Below are 15443 nucleotides of genomic sequence, written 5' to 3'. Positions count from 1 at the left end.
GCAATTCCAGTATTTACATTCTCTCTACAATATCCACAATCTGTATGTCTGACTTGAGCGTCGGATGAGTTTCAGCTGGATCAACTTCCGATTTAGTTTACGCGTGTTTTATTTGATCTCGGATCAATATCCACATAGTAGATCTCGGTTTTTTTTTTTTTTTTTGATAAAAAATAGTAGATCTGGTTTGAGCCCTCCCTACAAGATAAAAATCAAACAAAAATCAAATTAATCCAAAGAAAAATATTTTAATATTAATTGTTCACTAGATCTTAAAAAACATAGTAGATTTGGGTTTTTTTTATAAGAAATAGTAGATCTGGTTTGAGCCTTAAAAAAAAAAGAAAAAAACTAAAACAATAATGTAGAAACTATTGCATCAAACGGAATTAGAAAGAGATTTAAAACAAGCAAACCCTCATCTATAATGCTTTTGGCATCATCGAGCCTACTCGATTTGGACAGATGATTCAAGGCGGCGATTTGGAGAGCAACGGCGGCAGCGCAAAACGGTGGGGGAGCAGTGGCGACGGGCGGCGCAAGACGGTGGGGAGCAGATAAGTTGGCCGCAGATGGTTGTGGAGAGAGAGAGAGAGAGAGAGAGAGAGAGAGAGAGAGAGAAAGATGAAGAGTGATAGAGAGAGACAAAGATGAACCCGACCCAGAACTATCCTGTTCTAGAAACTTAAACTCATTATCCGACCCATAACCATTCAACTTACTCAAACCCCAAACGGATCGGTTCTAGGTCTAAGACCCGGCGAACCCGTACCTATTGCCTTCCCTAATTTGCAGTCGATTTTGGGGGTGCGAATTGAACGCAGTTTACAGTTTTTTGGGATTTTTTAATTTGCGTGTATCAATATTAAGGAAACGGGAAAGTAGAGATGTGGAAAGGGTAGTTTGGGATTAAAAAAAATAGGATACTTGTCAAAGAGTGAAAATGAGATTGGACATTTTCCAATTATCAATGTTTGAGGAATTTTATCTAAGAGCTCCTATATATGAATATGCTTGCTTTAGAGCAGAGTTCGGACCGACCTTCTTAGGGGCGGACTCAAGGCTTGTGTTGGGGGGCTCCTTGTCACGGCCCGCTAGTTTTGACCCAACCCATTGCCAGTTTCCCTTGGGTTGGGGAGTTTAAAGAGTCAAAGACTTAGCCCTAATAGGGTTAGGCCCAAGTTGGCCCAAATGTATAGAGGTAGGTAGAGGTAGGTGGTGGTAGGTAGAGACATTTTAGGGATTCTTTGGAGTGTTCCACTCCCAACCGTTAGATCATATCGATCTCCACCGTCCATTGAGGAGGTGGTCTTGTATAAATAGAGGTAGGGTCCTCATTTGTAATCATCCAACAATAATCCAACAAAAATCCAAGAAATACAATAAGCACTCAAGCAGTACTTTCTTATTCTCTTGTCTTCTTAATTTCTTTTTTCGTTTCCATCACTTAAGTATTCGCAACACATTCGGGAGAGGCTGACTTAGCTATCGCGAGGGGCGAGAAGGAGCTAAGGCCGCACGGTTCGTTGTTGAAGGAACAAGTCCGTGACAAGTGGTATCAGAGCCCGGCTAAGGGCTTTGTGTTGATCGAATTCTCAACGATGGCAAACGTTGAAGATATTTCGTACGTAACCGAGGGACGTGGCAGGGAGGCCCAAATAACCAACAAGAAGAAGAGGGACCACAGCAAGGCTCGTGGGGAGAGTACCGTTAATGAGGCCGTGCTAACGGATCATGGCGAAAGACTCGAGAGGCTCGAGAATAAAGTCGCCATAGCGGAGCTTAGCGAACGATTCGAGAAGCTCGAGCACGATATGGAGGTGTTGGAGAATCACGTCGCCGAGCAACTCGATTTGTTTAGGGACAATGAGACGTTGCGGGAGGAACGGTTGGATCGATTGGAGGCCATCATCCAATCCCTCCAAGAGAGCATCGAGGGGATGCGCGACGACTTGGCCTTGTGCAAAAAGGCCGCCGCTAACGGTAGCGTTGGTGCTACTTCAAGTCCAAGGGTGGACTGCCCGAAGCCAACGGGATTCAACGGCGTAAGGGACGCCAAGGAAGTTGAGAACTTCCTATGGAGGATGGAGCAATATTTCGAGGGTATCGGTCTAGTCGACGAGACGACTAAGGTAAGAACTTCTTCCCTTTATCTTTCCGATACAGCAATGTTATGGTGGCGTAGAAAGCACGCCGATATCGAGAAAGGCATTTGCCGAATCGATACTTGGGAAGAGTTCAAGAGGGAACTCAAACGACACTTCTACCCGGAGAACGTCGTCTATGAGGCTCGAAGGAAGTTGAGGGAACTCAAGCAACGAAGTTCAATCCGCGAGTACGTGAAGGAGTTCACCACCCTCACCCTTCAAATTCCCAACCTTTCCGAGGAGGATCTCCTTTTCCACTTCACCGATGGGTTACAAGGCTGGGCCAAGCAAGAACTCCACCGACGAAACATCAAATCCGTCGATGAAGCTATTGCCGCCGCCGAGTCTTTAACCGAGTATCAACCGAGAGAGCCATTGCGAAAAGAGAAGTGGAACCCGACTAAAGGCGGAGAAGAGAGACGGGACAATCATAGTCGGGACGATCGAGACAACCAGACCCAAGGCGAGCGTCAACCTCGAGGGGAGGAGACAAGCCATCCTCGCACCAACAACTTGAAGAGAAGAAGAGGTCGGTTGTGCCTAAGGGAGGATGCTTCGTGTGCAAGGGGCCGCACGCGATGAGTCAATGTCCCAAGATGGGGTCATTGTCGGCACTCTTACAACAAGAGGCCGAGCAAGGCACAAACGAGGGGCTAGGCAACATGGGATCGCTCCAACTTCTGAACGCCTTAAAGGCTAATTCGATGCCGGCAACATCAAGCAAGGGGCTGATGTACGTGGAGGCCCGCATCAACGGTACCCCAGCAAAGGTGATGGTGGACACGGGAGCGACCCACAACTTTATCACCGAGGACGAGGCCAAGAGGGTTGGCCTACGGTGGACCAGACGAGACGGTTGGCTCAAGGCCGTTAACGCTAAGGCACAACCGCTCAACGGTGTAGCACGAGACGCGGAGCTACACTTAGGCACTTGGAAGGGCCAAGTGGATTTCTCGGTAGCACCGATGGATGATTTCAAGGTGGTGCTAGGCATGGACTTCTTCCGCAAGGTAATGGCTATCCCGATGCCTTGTTTCAATTCAGTTTGTATTTTAGAGAAGGGGACACCTTGCATGGTGCCGGCCATCAACGGCATCACTAAGGAAGAAAGCACGCAACCAAGGCAACTGTCGGCCACGCAAGTTGCCAAGGGAGTTCGACGGGGCGAGCCAACATTCTTAGCCGCTTTAAAGGAGGACAACCCACCCGTCAACAAAGAGGAGGACGTACCACCGATCATCCAAACCGTCTTGGAGGCCAACCAAGACGTGATGCCACCGACTTTACCCGACAAACTTCCACCTAGGAGGGAGGTGGATCATGCCAACGAGTTGGAGTACAAACCGGGAAAGGTGAATGTTGTGGCCGACGCATTGAGTAGAAAGGCCGAACTCGCAGCCATTAGCTCGACAAGGGGGAACTTGGCCGACATGATCCGAGAAGGGCTCGAACATGATCCCATGGCCAAGGAGCTAATCCAACTCGTCAAGGAGGGCAAGACGAGGCAATTTTGGGTAGAGGACGGCCTACTCTACACAAAGGGGCAGCGACTCTTCGTTCCGAAGTGGGGCAGCTTGAGGAAGGACCTCATAAGGGAATGCCACGACACCAAGTGGGCGGGGCATCCGGGCCAAAGACGGACAATGGCGTATCTCGAGACGGCCTACTTTTGGCCTCACATGCGGGACAGTGTCGATGCATATGTGAAGACTTGTCTTGTGTGCCAACAAGACAAGGTGGAGAATAAACAACCGGCAGGGTTACTTGAGCCGCTCCCAATCCCCGAGCGACCATGGGAGTCGATCTCAATGGACTTCATTAGCGCCTTGTCGAAGTCCGAGGGGGCCGGATCTATCATGGTGGTGATAGATCGTTTTTCAAAGTACGGGACGTTCATAGCTTGCCCGAGGGATTGCACCGCAGAGGAGGCAGCCCGGTTATTTTTCAAGAACGTCGTCAAGTATTGGGGACTACCGAGGAAAAGTATTGGGGACTACCGAGGAACATCATAAGCGACCGAGACCCACGCTTCACGGGGCGATTATGGACGGAGCTTTTCAAGCTTTTGGGGTCCGAGCTTTGCTTCTCGACGAGTTTTCACCCCCAAAACGACGTGCAAACGGAGAGAGTGAACGCCCTACTCGAGTGCTACTTACGGCACTTCGTGGGAGCCAATCAAAAAGATTGGGCGAAGCTCCTCGACGTGGCTCAATTTTCTTACAACTTGCAACGGAGTGAAGCCACGGGGAGGAGTCCATTCGAGCTTGCAACGGGACAACAGCCACTTACGCCACATACTTTGGCTACGGCAACCGACGGACGGAGTCCCGGAGCATTGAAGATGGCTAAGTCGTGGGAGGAACAAGCCGACTTAGCCCGGGCGTGCCTTGTGAAGGCTAGGCGACAAATGAAGAAATGGGCGGACGAGAAACGGCGACCACGGGAGTTCGACGTTGGGGCCCAAGTGATGGTGAAACTATTACCCCAACAATTCAAGGCATTACGGAGCATGCACAAGGGACTTGTGCGAAGGTACGAAGGACCATTCCCGGTGATCGCCAAGGTCGGTAAAGTTTCGTATCGCCTAGAACTTCCAAGTTCTTTGAAAATCCATCCGGTCTTCCATGTGAGTATGTTGAAGCCTTATCACGAAGACAAGGAAGACCCGAGCCGAGGAGAGTCGCACCGAGCACCACCCATCATGACTAAGTCATACGATAAGGAGATCGAGGAAGTGCTCGGCCGACAATTGAAGCGACGTAGGGGAGTCCACCGAGTATTCAATACCTCATCAAATGGAAGGGATTACCCGAGTCCGAGGCAACGTGGGAGACGAAGGAAGACTTGTGGCAATTTCAAGATCGTCTCCACTTGTTCGAGGCAACGAGGACGTCGCCGGATTATGCGGGGGAGGATGTCACGGCCCGCTAGTTTTGACCCAACCCCTTGCCAATTTCCCTTGGGTTGGGGAGCTTAAAGAGTCAAAGACTTAGCCCAAATAGGGTTAGGCCCAAGTTGGCCCAAATGTATAGAGGTAGGTGGTGGTAGGTAGAGACATTTTAGGGATTCTTTGGAGTGTTCCACTCCCAACCGTTAGATCATATCGATCTCCACTGTCCATTGAGGAGGTGGTCTTGTATAAATAGAGGTAGGGTCCTCATTTGTAATCATCCAACAAAAATCCAAGAAATACAATAAGCACTCAAGCAGTACTTTTTTATTCTCTTGTCTTCTTAATTTCTTTCTTCGTTTCCATCACTTAAGTATTCGCAACACATTCGGGAGAGGCTGACTTAGCTATCGCGAGGGGTGAGAAGGAGCTAAGGCCGCACGGCTCGTTGTTGAAGGAACAAGTCCGTGACATCCCGCCCCAGCATAAAAAATTCTTTTTACCTTTTATTTTTTTATTTTTTTTAATATTTTAGGTTATTTATGTATTCATTTATACACTTAAGCCCCCCCCCCCCCCAAAGTTAAAATTTTATACCATTTTACCCTAAAACTTTTTTTTCGCCCCCCACCCAAATCCTCCTGAATCCGCCCCTGGACGTTCTTCCATTAAACTACAATTAATAATGTGTCACATCTAATGAAGCGTAATTTGGTCTTACAGATAAGGTTTGTAGATATACACTCTATGAAATACACTAGATTATCTTTGTTGAGGGAATCTTTGTCTAGGGAATCTCACTAATTTAAAATGAAACTTTGGTGTGTGGAAAAGTCATTAAAGTCAATGGTATTTACCTCAAAATGGATATTGCATACTTGATCGAGCTTCAAGTACGTGACAATATACATGAACTCATTACGCTCTTCCCACAGAAACGTAAATCAAGCCTACTTTTCTTTCATACACACAATATATCAACACATATCATTCCACAACCCAATCACTTCAAATATTATAGGATTTTCTTTGTCCAATTTTAAAGTTTTTTATTTTGATTTTTTCTTTTCAACTAGCCAATAAATAGATGTCTTCTTCGCCACTTCATTTGTTTATCTTATATGTTAAAGAAAGAAACGTTGGGTGTCCCTAAGAAACCCTAATGACATTTTTATAATTATTTATTTTTAATATTTTTTTATTAATTTTCTAACTATATTTTCAGCAATTATCAAAATTAACACTGAACCGTGAATAATCGTTCCGGCTTCAATCTGTTATTTTTCATCAATATATGTATATCTCAAATATTAAGAAATAAAGATAAAAATTCAATTTGTTAAATTGATCAATTTTTTTCACTTTTAAAATATGTTCCCGTGCATCGCACGAGAAGAAAATGCTAGTATTTTTAAAACAAAAAACCCCACAACGGCAAAACAAAACCCTATTTATATCACGTTTTGATTTACGGTCAAACCGGCCAAGCCAGACCGGGCAAAGCAATGGTCACGATTAATCAATTCAACTGGACAATCCGGTCCAGATTTCAAAACCGTTGTATAAACATCAAACAACTTATTTTACCTCATTTATATAGAAATGGAATATAGCCAATTTGTATTGAGAAATTTAATTACAGTAACCGAGAACACAACACCATTTTCACTAAAATCAACAAGTTTTCTTGTTTCAGAAATCATCTAATGACAATATATACAATCAATGTACAGATAGAAATACAAGTCACGAGCGAAATAAAATAGGATAGATATCGAACCCCGGAATAACAAATCTTACAAGGAAAAGAATTCTACAAGGTTGTCTCTATCTCCGCCCTTGTCAACAGAAATCTGCACCGCAGTTCAACACAGAGATCAATCCAGTGTTAAACATCATTTGTTTATGATTAGAGATGTTTAAGTATGTATTAATGTAATATAATTTTTTGTAAAAAAATATTTTTACTATTTCGTAAAATAAAAAAATAAAAAAAACAATTTATATAGTTAGGAAATTTACCAGCAGAAGATCCTCATCAGTGCCAAAAGATTTATGGGCCTGTTCCAAACACCACGACGTAACCCTCTCAATTTTCCTGCCAAAAAAAAAATTAATTCATTAGAAATGAAGTTCGAGGACTAACTATATAAAAATAAAGAAGCGAAAATAACCTTGAGCTGGCAGGATCTCGAATCTCAAACTCGTTTGTAAGAGCATCGTAGCCACAAATAACAATGTAGTGACCTGTACGGACGGACCATACACGCTGAATCAGTGCAAAAAATCGAATATATGACAATTACTGAGATAAAAAAATATATATTTATTATGTTTGAAATTAAACGTACACACACAAAAGAGACGTTTAATACACAATAAACAAGACTGTGAAGTTCAAATATAGATACGTGTCTTGAATTGTCAGACATATAAAATTCTCGATGCACTATTTCTATATTCAAGATTTTTACTAATAGAAACTTGTAGAAAACTGTAATATAATGATTTTTAGTGTGAAATTATATTGTCGAGTAAAACACGTGCAAGAGTAACGTCATCCTTACCAGTGTAGCCTGGGCTGCTGCAACTATAGAAGTCTGATACACAACCATCCACTAGCTGAGAATCACTCCTTCCAGAAAAATAAAAATAAAAATAAATTAAAAAAAGGACGAAAATTGCCAAAAATAAAAGGGCTCATGCAAAAATGAAAGTAAGAAAGATGACTGCCCTTTTATCGAGAAATATGAGACATACCACAATTTATCCTGATCGACCAAAGCAATAGCAACATATTTTCCAGACAAGATAAAGCCGGAAATTTCTTTGGCACTAACGGATCTGCACTGTAAACACGAGCATTTGCGTCATGCATAAATAAATCAGCATTGTAAATAATGACAAGAACGACTTGCGAAACTGTATGCAGAAAAGAAGTAAAAAATAAGGTTAAAAAATTAAGCAGACGGAGAAATATTGTACCTCTATACAGATTCCAGCTTCACGAGCTTCGTGGAACAGCGTATTTACTCGTAATAGATCGTTAGGCAATTGGTCCTGCCAATTTTATTTTTCAATATTGAAAGTTTAGAATATGTCGATTGTTAATTAAGTGTATCCACACAGTTCTAAATAATATTTGAAGTCCAACTAGTTCATCAATCCTTAATGTTGCAACTGCTTTGAGAGGGTTTTTCCGTTTGCAAAAAGATATTTTTTTTTACCAAACTACCATCACATGCTCATAAATAACCATAAAAAATAATAAATAAATAAATAAAAAGTTGGAAAAAGAAAATAAAATGGCCTTCTTCCTCGTTTATCTTTCCTATTTTGCACACAAATCCCTCACCCAAGGAGCAATATTTACAGATGAAGCAGAATGAATTCAACAAGAATACACGATAGATTCGACGTATTACATCCACATAATGGGCCATATTTAAATAAAAAAAAGATTAAAATATAATCTTCAGAATCGAGAAAATAGAACTCAAAATGCAGCAAATCATTAACTTACATAAGCAAGTTCTTTTAACGAGAATGGACGGGTGTGTGTACCTTGTAGAACGTCTCGACAGAAAAATCTGGATTGCCTCCTAATGTGACGGTACAATACGTAAAGCTTACAGAAAACTTGTGCAGCAAGTAAGCCAAATCAACAGTCCAAATACTGAAACATGCACAGTATAGTACACTATCAGAACCTTTCATTCACCAAACTTTTTAGCACAACAGACTTCAATACATGTCATAACTATAATCAGTGAATAAACAAAAAAGGCACAACTTGCTCGTATCTTGAATACACAAAATATTAGCGCGGGACAGAAGTAAAAATGACAAACACAGCTTATACACATTTGATTAAGACATTCGATTTAATAGCAGTCGGAAAGATTACTAGCAGTTCCAAATCAGTTTTTTCTTTTTTTTTTTTGAGCACCTATAGTTAATTTGAATTTATATTAAAGGAATGCAAACTCACTTTGACGTTTGGACATTGCCAGAGCAAATATGATTCGACGAAATAAAAATGTCCAAACTCTAATGAACTAAGGTTTAAAATGTTTTGGGTAAATTACGGCCACCCCAGTGAGGTAAGGTCAAATTACGAAAAAAACCCTCATGTTTGAGTAATTACAACTGCCCCTCAACTATGAATCTTCTTGAACGTCCGCCCTTGCGGTGTCAAATTTAGCGGAATCTTCTACATATGTGGAATGCTCTCCAGTTTGTACCCGTTTTATCCCATTCGAGCTCCACATAATGAAACGAGATGATAATAAGACGTGTCTCTTGACTTGTAAATATCAGACTGTGGTGCATCAAAAACTGCATTTTTGTACAAAAAGAGTACGAACTAGAGAACATTCCACCATGTTGAATTTGACACCATAAGGATGGACGTGTAAGAAGATCGTTGTTGAGGGGTGGTTGTAATTACCCAAACAGGAGGAGGGTTTTCGTAATTTGACCTTACCTTAGGGGTGGCCGTAATTTACTCAAATGTTTTAACTTAAGACACCAGCTTAAAAGGCATCGTTTTCTAGACTACTACGCTCCTAAACATATAAGCCGAAACATAATAAGCTTCAAAACCGTTAAAAGGGTATTAATGAATCGGTGAGAGCTTCAAAAGTGTGGTGAAAAGAATAATATACCTTGTTGTACTGCAGAGATCGCACAGTTGTTGAATATTACAGTCGTAAACACCGAGCAGTCTCAAAACCATTAGAACACAAGCAAGACCACAATCCCACGAGTGCTGTTGATTTATATGAGGGACCTGACACAAACAAACACAGTTCAAATCATAGAAAACAAAACAAAAAAAAAACGATGGAAGGAAGAAGAAAACGCTCGAGACTTACTTCAATAAAGTGGGACAATATTTGAGTTCTGCTCTGTTCCTTGTTTGACGACGACTTTTCAATACTGTACGATTCGACGAAGTGGAAATGATCGCCAGCTGGCCAATCGAAATTCTCTTCGTACGCTTTCAAAAGTTTGTTCATGATGAGATTTATAGACCACATCTTACGGTTAAGTAGTAGTATCTCTCGTATCAATATATCAACACTAGAAACTTAATCCGTATCAACAGTATATGTGAATCCCTCTTCGTAAACTCCACGTCAAGCAAAGATAGCTTGAAAATCAACGACCCTTGCCTGTAATCAAAGAAGCTTATTCACGCTACTACCATTCGACACTAACAAAAATTTAAGGAAATCCCAAAACGAAAAAAATAAATACGTAGAAGACGAATTTATCACTACAAATCAAGATCATCGACTGATGAAAATAAAACAGATGACAATTTGATCCCTCTCGTACACACATTAAGAAATCTACGAATATCGGTCAATTGTGTGAATTTGTTTTTAAATGTTATTCTAATCTTTTCTTTGTTCCTTTGTTTTTGGTCGGAAAACGAGTAAATTCAATCAATAATACTAAGAATTTCATATGCAAGAACACAGAAACAATCAAAAGTCAAAACCCACAGCAAAAATATTGGATAAACCTTGGCTCAATCCGAAGAAAATCAAAAATCACTTGCCATCTATCATTCATTCAACAAACAAACCGTACCATCAAAGTCAAAACATCCAACAAACAATTAACAACCAACAAAACGTCTCATCTAAATAAATAAATAAATGATGGAAACAAATAAAGAAACTTTCAACGCCAACCCAATTCAATTAACCAGAAAATAGTAAAAAAAATAATTGTTACCTCACGGTAAATCAAATTATCTGCAGAGATAACAAAAAGAGAAATTGGAAAAGGGGTCTTGTTTTTTCGCGAGGGAAAAAGCAGAAAGTGCTTTTTCAAGACAAAATTGAAGGGATGCAGAGAAAAGGGGCTGTCAGGAGTGGCGTTTCATTCGTTCGGTTACAAAATGGGGGTATATGTATATCTATATCTATATCTAGTTTTGGATAACAATGAAAATATATGAAAATGTAAAGGCCTATAAGAGAAGAACAAGTGCGTGATTCTATTCTTCTTTTTTTTCTTTTTTTATTTGCTGTAAATGAACTTTCTTTTCTTGCTGTTGGGAGATTGCGGGTGGGTGGGCGGTGATGAAAACGTTTCTAGAGTTGGTAAAAAGTAGGGGTGGAAGGGAATTTCCAATTTTCGCCAGTTTTTCGTCTAAAAAGTTTCGATTTTGGAATAATTTTTTTCATGCCCATCTCTGAAATATGGAATTGTTCGATGTTTCTGATTTTTTTTGTGTTGGAATTGAAATTATTTAAAATATATTTGGAATTTCCGATCTGATTTAATTTCTAAAATCAATTCCAAAAATTTCGATTTATTTTTCGAAAAATACGCCAATATAGTTGGAAAAATATACCAATTTATATAAGACTTTATTTATTTTAATTAGTGTAACAAATTATATATTTATTTTTATCTTAATGGGCCATGTTGGAAAGTCGAACTATTTCCCTTCCTTTTTCTCACGTAAGAAAAGAAAGCCTTAATTTCTTCCATAGTTTCGATTTTATCATTTCAATGATTTATACTTTTGTGTTATTTGAAATTGAAATAGGTGTCTAGTGCAATTTGAATTATTTTATATTTTTTTTATAAAATATTAGAGTTTACCGTATTAGTTGTATTAGTCGTTTTAGTTTTATGATTTTATGAAAGTGGGTTTTCTTATTATTGAAAATTTATGAATATTTCCGAAACTTTTTGTTAAAACTTACGTGATTTCCGAAATTCCAATTTTCATAACTTTTAGAATTAGAATGAATTTCTAGATTTCTAAACTTTTGGAATAGGAATTAGAATTAATTTTATACTTGACAAAAAAAATATTTTTTTTCTGAAAAAGTCAACTCCAATGTGTTCCACAATTCCATTCGACCTTAGGTGGATGGGTTGGTAATTTTCAATGTCTTTTATAAGTTTGTGGGCCAAGAATTGCCTTCCAACCGACTAATTAATTAGTGCAATTATATAAAAAAAAATCTACGAACAGTTGGGTCCATATATTTATTTCCCAAAAATGCACAAAAATCACTATCGTCCTCTCCAATTAAATTTATGTAGTTGTTTACCCTTTCTCATGACATATAAATGTTTATTATATCGAAATGCATGTGATAATAACTTATCCTACAATTGTGTCTAGGAATGGGCTGAACATATTCAATGAGAATTAGATGATGTGTCCCACTTAGTCATTGGTAGTAGGGTTGTTTGTGGGCCGGTTTTACCCACCAACAAGGGGTTATTTATATAAATGATGCAATAGTAGAATCCATAAACAAAAATGGTGTGGTTTTTTTGGAATTTACAAAAGTGGCGTAAAACTTCACTTGTAGAGGCGATTTCTGGCATGCATAGAGAATTGTGCCAAAAGAAGTCAGGTATTTTGTTTTTTTGTTTGGTAGTGATTAACAGGTGAGATTGAGAGGAAAAAAATGAACGACCGAGATGGCTGCATAGTAAAAATCACGGACTGCTATCGCACTTTGCAGAGGCGATTTCTGCAAAAACAAAAACCACCTCTTCAAGAGGCGATTTCTGCCAAAGGCTGCTGCAAAGCAGCCTCACTTTATTTCGGCCACCAATAATCGAGAGGAGGGGTTGTGGGTGGGGCCAATCTTGCATTTAAATTGGCACGTGAATGGAGGGGGTAGTTTGCTTTTACTCCCTTCTCTTCTTCTTCATTCTTCGCAAATTTTCAACATAGAATTTTCAACCCAGGTATTCCGTGAACTCTTTTTTTTTCTTTAGCAAATTTTTTAACTTTTTTTTTTAAATAATGTTGTTTAATGTTTTTAAAACACGGGGTTGTTATTATAATGTTATATTAACTTAATCTGTTTATTTATATATTTTCAGTTTTGTAACAGAAAATTATAAAATACAGGTATGTTTAGTTAGTTTTATAATTTTTCGTTTTTTAATTTGTTTTTAAAATATTGTACTAATTTTAATTTCTTTTGCAGAAGGTGAAAGTAAAAATACGAAGGTATGTTCTAATATGTTTAGTATATGTAATTTTTTCATTTCAATTTGTAAAAAATTGAATGTACTTTTTTTCGTGTTTTATTTGTTGAGTTATTTCATAGTGTGTGGGTTGAAGAAACGGACCAATTTAATGATGTTGTTTGCTTAATTTTAAGTTATACTTAAAATTTAATTAGATATATATAGAAATTTAATTCGTGAGTTGATTTATATATATATTTGTAGATAATTTTAGGTAATTTTACATTCTAGTTCCATTTTTATAAAATTAGTTAGTTTTCAACTTGTTTTTTGGTTGGAGCATAATTCCTAAAATAACATATAGTTGAGTAGTGTGTGTTTTCAAATTTTTTTGTGTGAATTTTTTTTCAACTTGTACTATTTTTTTTTGTTAGATTGCAATTGAACGAGAGGATCGAGTTGTATCCGAAGAACAAATGGATTGTTTAACATCTAATCATATACTAATTTCAGGTATTTTAAAGTGCTTTTTAAAAATTTATGACATGTTATTCATTGCGTAAAATGTGGTATAGTATAATTATTAGCATAATATAATTATGTTGTTTGGGTTTTGGAACTGTATATAGTTAAAGAATTTTAATATTAATTGTTTGATAATAAATTTTTTAATTAATTATATTTGTTTTCACCATAAAAAATAGGTGAATTTAATGGCACCTAATAAGAGCCGAGTCAAAGTAATCGTGTATATTGGGGGTAATATAATTCAAGATGATTGGTCGGTGGAATACGATTGTCCTCACAAAGCAATTTTTCGAATTAGAAGGGATACTTCTTTCCAACTACTATTATCGAACTTGTACGAACGATTCGAAATAGACAATACTAGGTTCACTCTAAAAGTTCGGGGAAAACTTTTTCGCTTATATGGGGATAGGGTTAAATCAATGCTGTGTGAAATTAGTACGGATCAAGATTTGGAAATGTTTCTTGATCCGGAAGAAGGGAATGATTCAATGGACATTTTTGTTCAAACCATCCCATTATACAATAATGCACCGCCTCCACAATTAACTTTCGATCTGAATGAGCCCTACAACATAGTCTCACAATTGAGTCCGAAAGTGGTTGCTGTCACACAAGGATTTTCTAGCATGCAATTTACGAATTTTGGTGCTGGAACATCTGCACCTCCGACAAATTTTGGTGGTGGAAATCGTGGGGAGACGAGCACAAGGAGAGAAGTCCGGCACCCCAATACAAATGAGCCAACAGAAGATTTTACAGACATACCGGGAGATTTCTTTGGGGTCGATCCTCCTGTTGACTCGGAACCATCCGATCAAAAAGATTACGACAACATCGACGGGGACCATGACCATGATGATGGTGAGAATGTTGCCAATGTTCCTCATAATATGCCATCAGTGGCACCAACCCAAAACCAACCTCACTTGTACGAGCCAATACCTTTCTACTCAATGGATTATGAAGAAATGATGGCGGACTCATTTGATATTCCAGACGGGCAATTGTCAAAGTTTTACGATGCCGATGAAGGTGTTATTGAAAAAGGGATGATTTTCAAGAGTAAAAACAGGCGTCCGCCTAGATGTGGGACCGGTGGACATCTCGGACGTCATTGATGCTCTTGTTTTTAGTAGTTGACATTGTGTATTTGATATCTATGTATTCTTACATTTATCTAATTTTTATTTAATTATGTATGACGTTAAATTTTAAATTCTTAATTTAGAAAAGAAAAAAAAATATATATATATATATATATATATATATATATATATATATATATATATATTGATAAAAAAAAAAAAGAAAAAAAAAAAACAAAATCACATCTCCTAGAGGCGATTTATGCCTTGTCAAACTTTTGGCCAGAAATCGCCTCTACAAGTGGAGGTTTACGCCACTTTTGTAAATTCCAAAAAAAACACACCATTTCTGTTAATGAGTTCTACTATTATATCATTTATATAAATGACCCCACTAACAAGCTTATTTTGATCCATACTTTTTATATTATGAATAATCAGCCATCAATCAATTCATTCAAGTTGGGTCAATAATATCAACCAATTTATGTATAATTGGGTTGATAATAGTTTATAATATGCTAAAAAATTGGTTGGTCAGTTAATATTAGACAACCAGCTTTATTTATTATTTATTAATTTAATTAAATTATCTAGTGTTAACTAAATTAAAAGGACATAAAACTAATAACCTAATTTTGGAATTATTCTGGATGACATTTTAAACTAGTAACTCACCCGTGTGATATACGGGATCAATTCTAATTTCAATTTTTTTAATGACTAAAACACGTCGATGATGTAAATCAAACACCTTTATTAATGAAAAGAGGCTTCTAATGCGATGCACGGGGGTAATATAAAAAAATGAAAATATGTTTTAAA

The 15443-nt window shown here is 38.3% G+C and overlaps 2 protein-coding genes across 7 annotated transcripts; one reads left to right on the top strand and one right to left on the bottom strand.

The window, feature by feature from the left end:
- Positions 1–6699: 6699 nt before the first annotated feature.
- Positions 6700–11123, bottom strand: LOC105960426 (guanylyl cyclase 1). Of its 2 annotated transcripts, none has more exons than XM_088819799.1 (10): positions 10786–11123; positions 9915–10171; positions 9705–9829; positions 8602–8713; positions 8023–8097; positions 7798–7886; positions 7605–7672; positions 7212–7284; positions 7060–7135; positions 6700–6890 (listed from the first exon to the last, which is right to left on the bottom strand). In XM_088819799.1, the coding sequence occupies exons 2-10, from the start codon at positions 10077–10079 to the stop codon at positions 6834–6836; spliced, it is 840 nt and encodes a 279-aa protein (XP_088675925.1). In that variant the 5' UTR covers positions 10080–10171; positions 10786–11123; the 3' UTR covers positions 6700–6833. The 2 variants fall into 2 exon arrangements, with proteins under 2 accessions (XP_088675925.1, XP_012840051.1); XM_012984597.2 differs by having other exon boundaries at positions 9915–10214; positions 10786–11109.
- Positions 11124–12329: 1206 nt separating this feature from the next.
- Positions 12330–14749, top strand: LOC105960425 (uncharacterized). 5 transcript variants are annotated; one of them, XM_088819794.1, is made up of 5 exons: positions 12594–12774; positions 12913–12940; positions 13020–13042; positions 13437–13515; positions 13707–14749. In XM_088819794.1, exon 5 carries the CDS (start codon positions 13716–13718, stop codon positions 14649–14651), a length of 936 nt encoding a protein of 311 aa, XP_088675920.1. In that variant the 5' UTR covers positions 12594–12774; positions 12913–12940; positions 13020–13042; positions 13437–13515; positions 13707–13715; the 3' UTR covers positions 14652–14749. The 5 variants fall into 5 exon arrangements, with proteins under 5 accessions (XP_088675922.1, XP_088675920.1, XP_088675924.1 ...); XM_088819796.1 differs by having other exon boundaries at positions 12330–12774; positions 13437–14749; XM_088819798.1 differs by lacking the exon at positions 12913–12940 and having other exon boundaries at positions 12658–12774.
- Positions 14750–15443: the final 694 nt, after the last annotated feature.

Source organism: Erythranthe guttata, chromosome 6 (assembly GCF_056151865.1).
Source record: "Erythranthe guttata isolate IM_541 chromosome 6, IM_541, whole genome shotgun sequence".
NCBI lineage: Eukaryota > Viridiplantae > Streptophyta > Magnoliopsida > Lamiales > Phrymaceae > Erythranthe > Erythranthe guttata.
This window is presented reverse-complemented; position numbering and strand designations above follow the sequence as displayed.

Coding starts and splice junctions, on each gene's coding strand:
- LOC105960426 (XM_088819799.1), bottom strand. CDS start 10,079: ATGTGGTCTATAAATCTCATCATGAACAAACTTTTGAAAGCGTACGAA. Junction 7,673..7,797: donor GTCGATCAGGATAAATTGTG/GTATGTCTCATA, acceptor TTTTTCTGGAAG/GAGTGATTCTCAGCTAGTGG. Junction 6,891..7,059: donor CTGATGAGGATCTTCTGCTG/GTAAATTTCCTA, acceptor ACTGCGGTGCAG/ATTTCTGTTGACAAGGGCGG.
- LOC105960425 (XM_088819796.1), top strand. CDS start 13,716: ATGGCACCTAATAAGAGCCGAGTCAAAGTAATCGTGTATATTGGGGGT.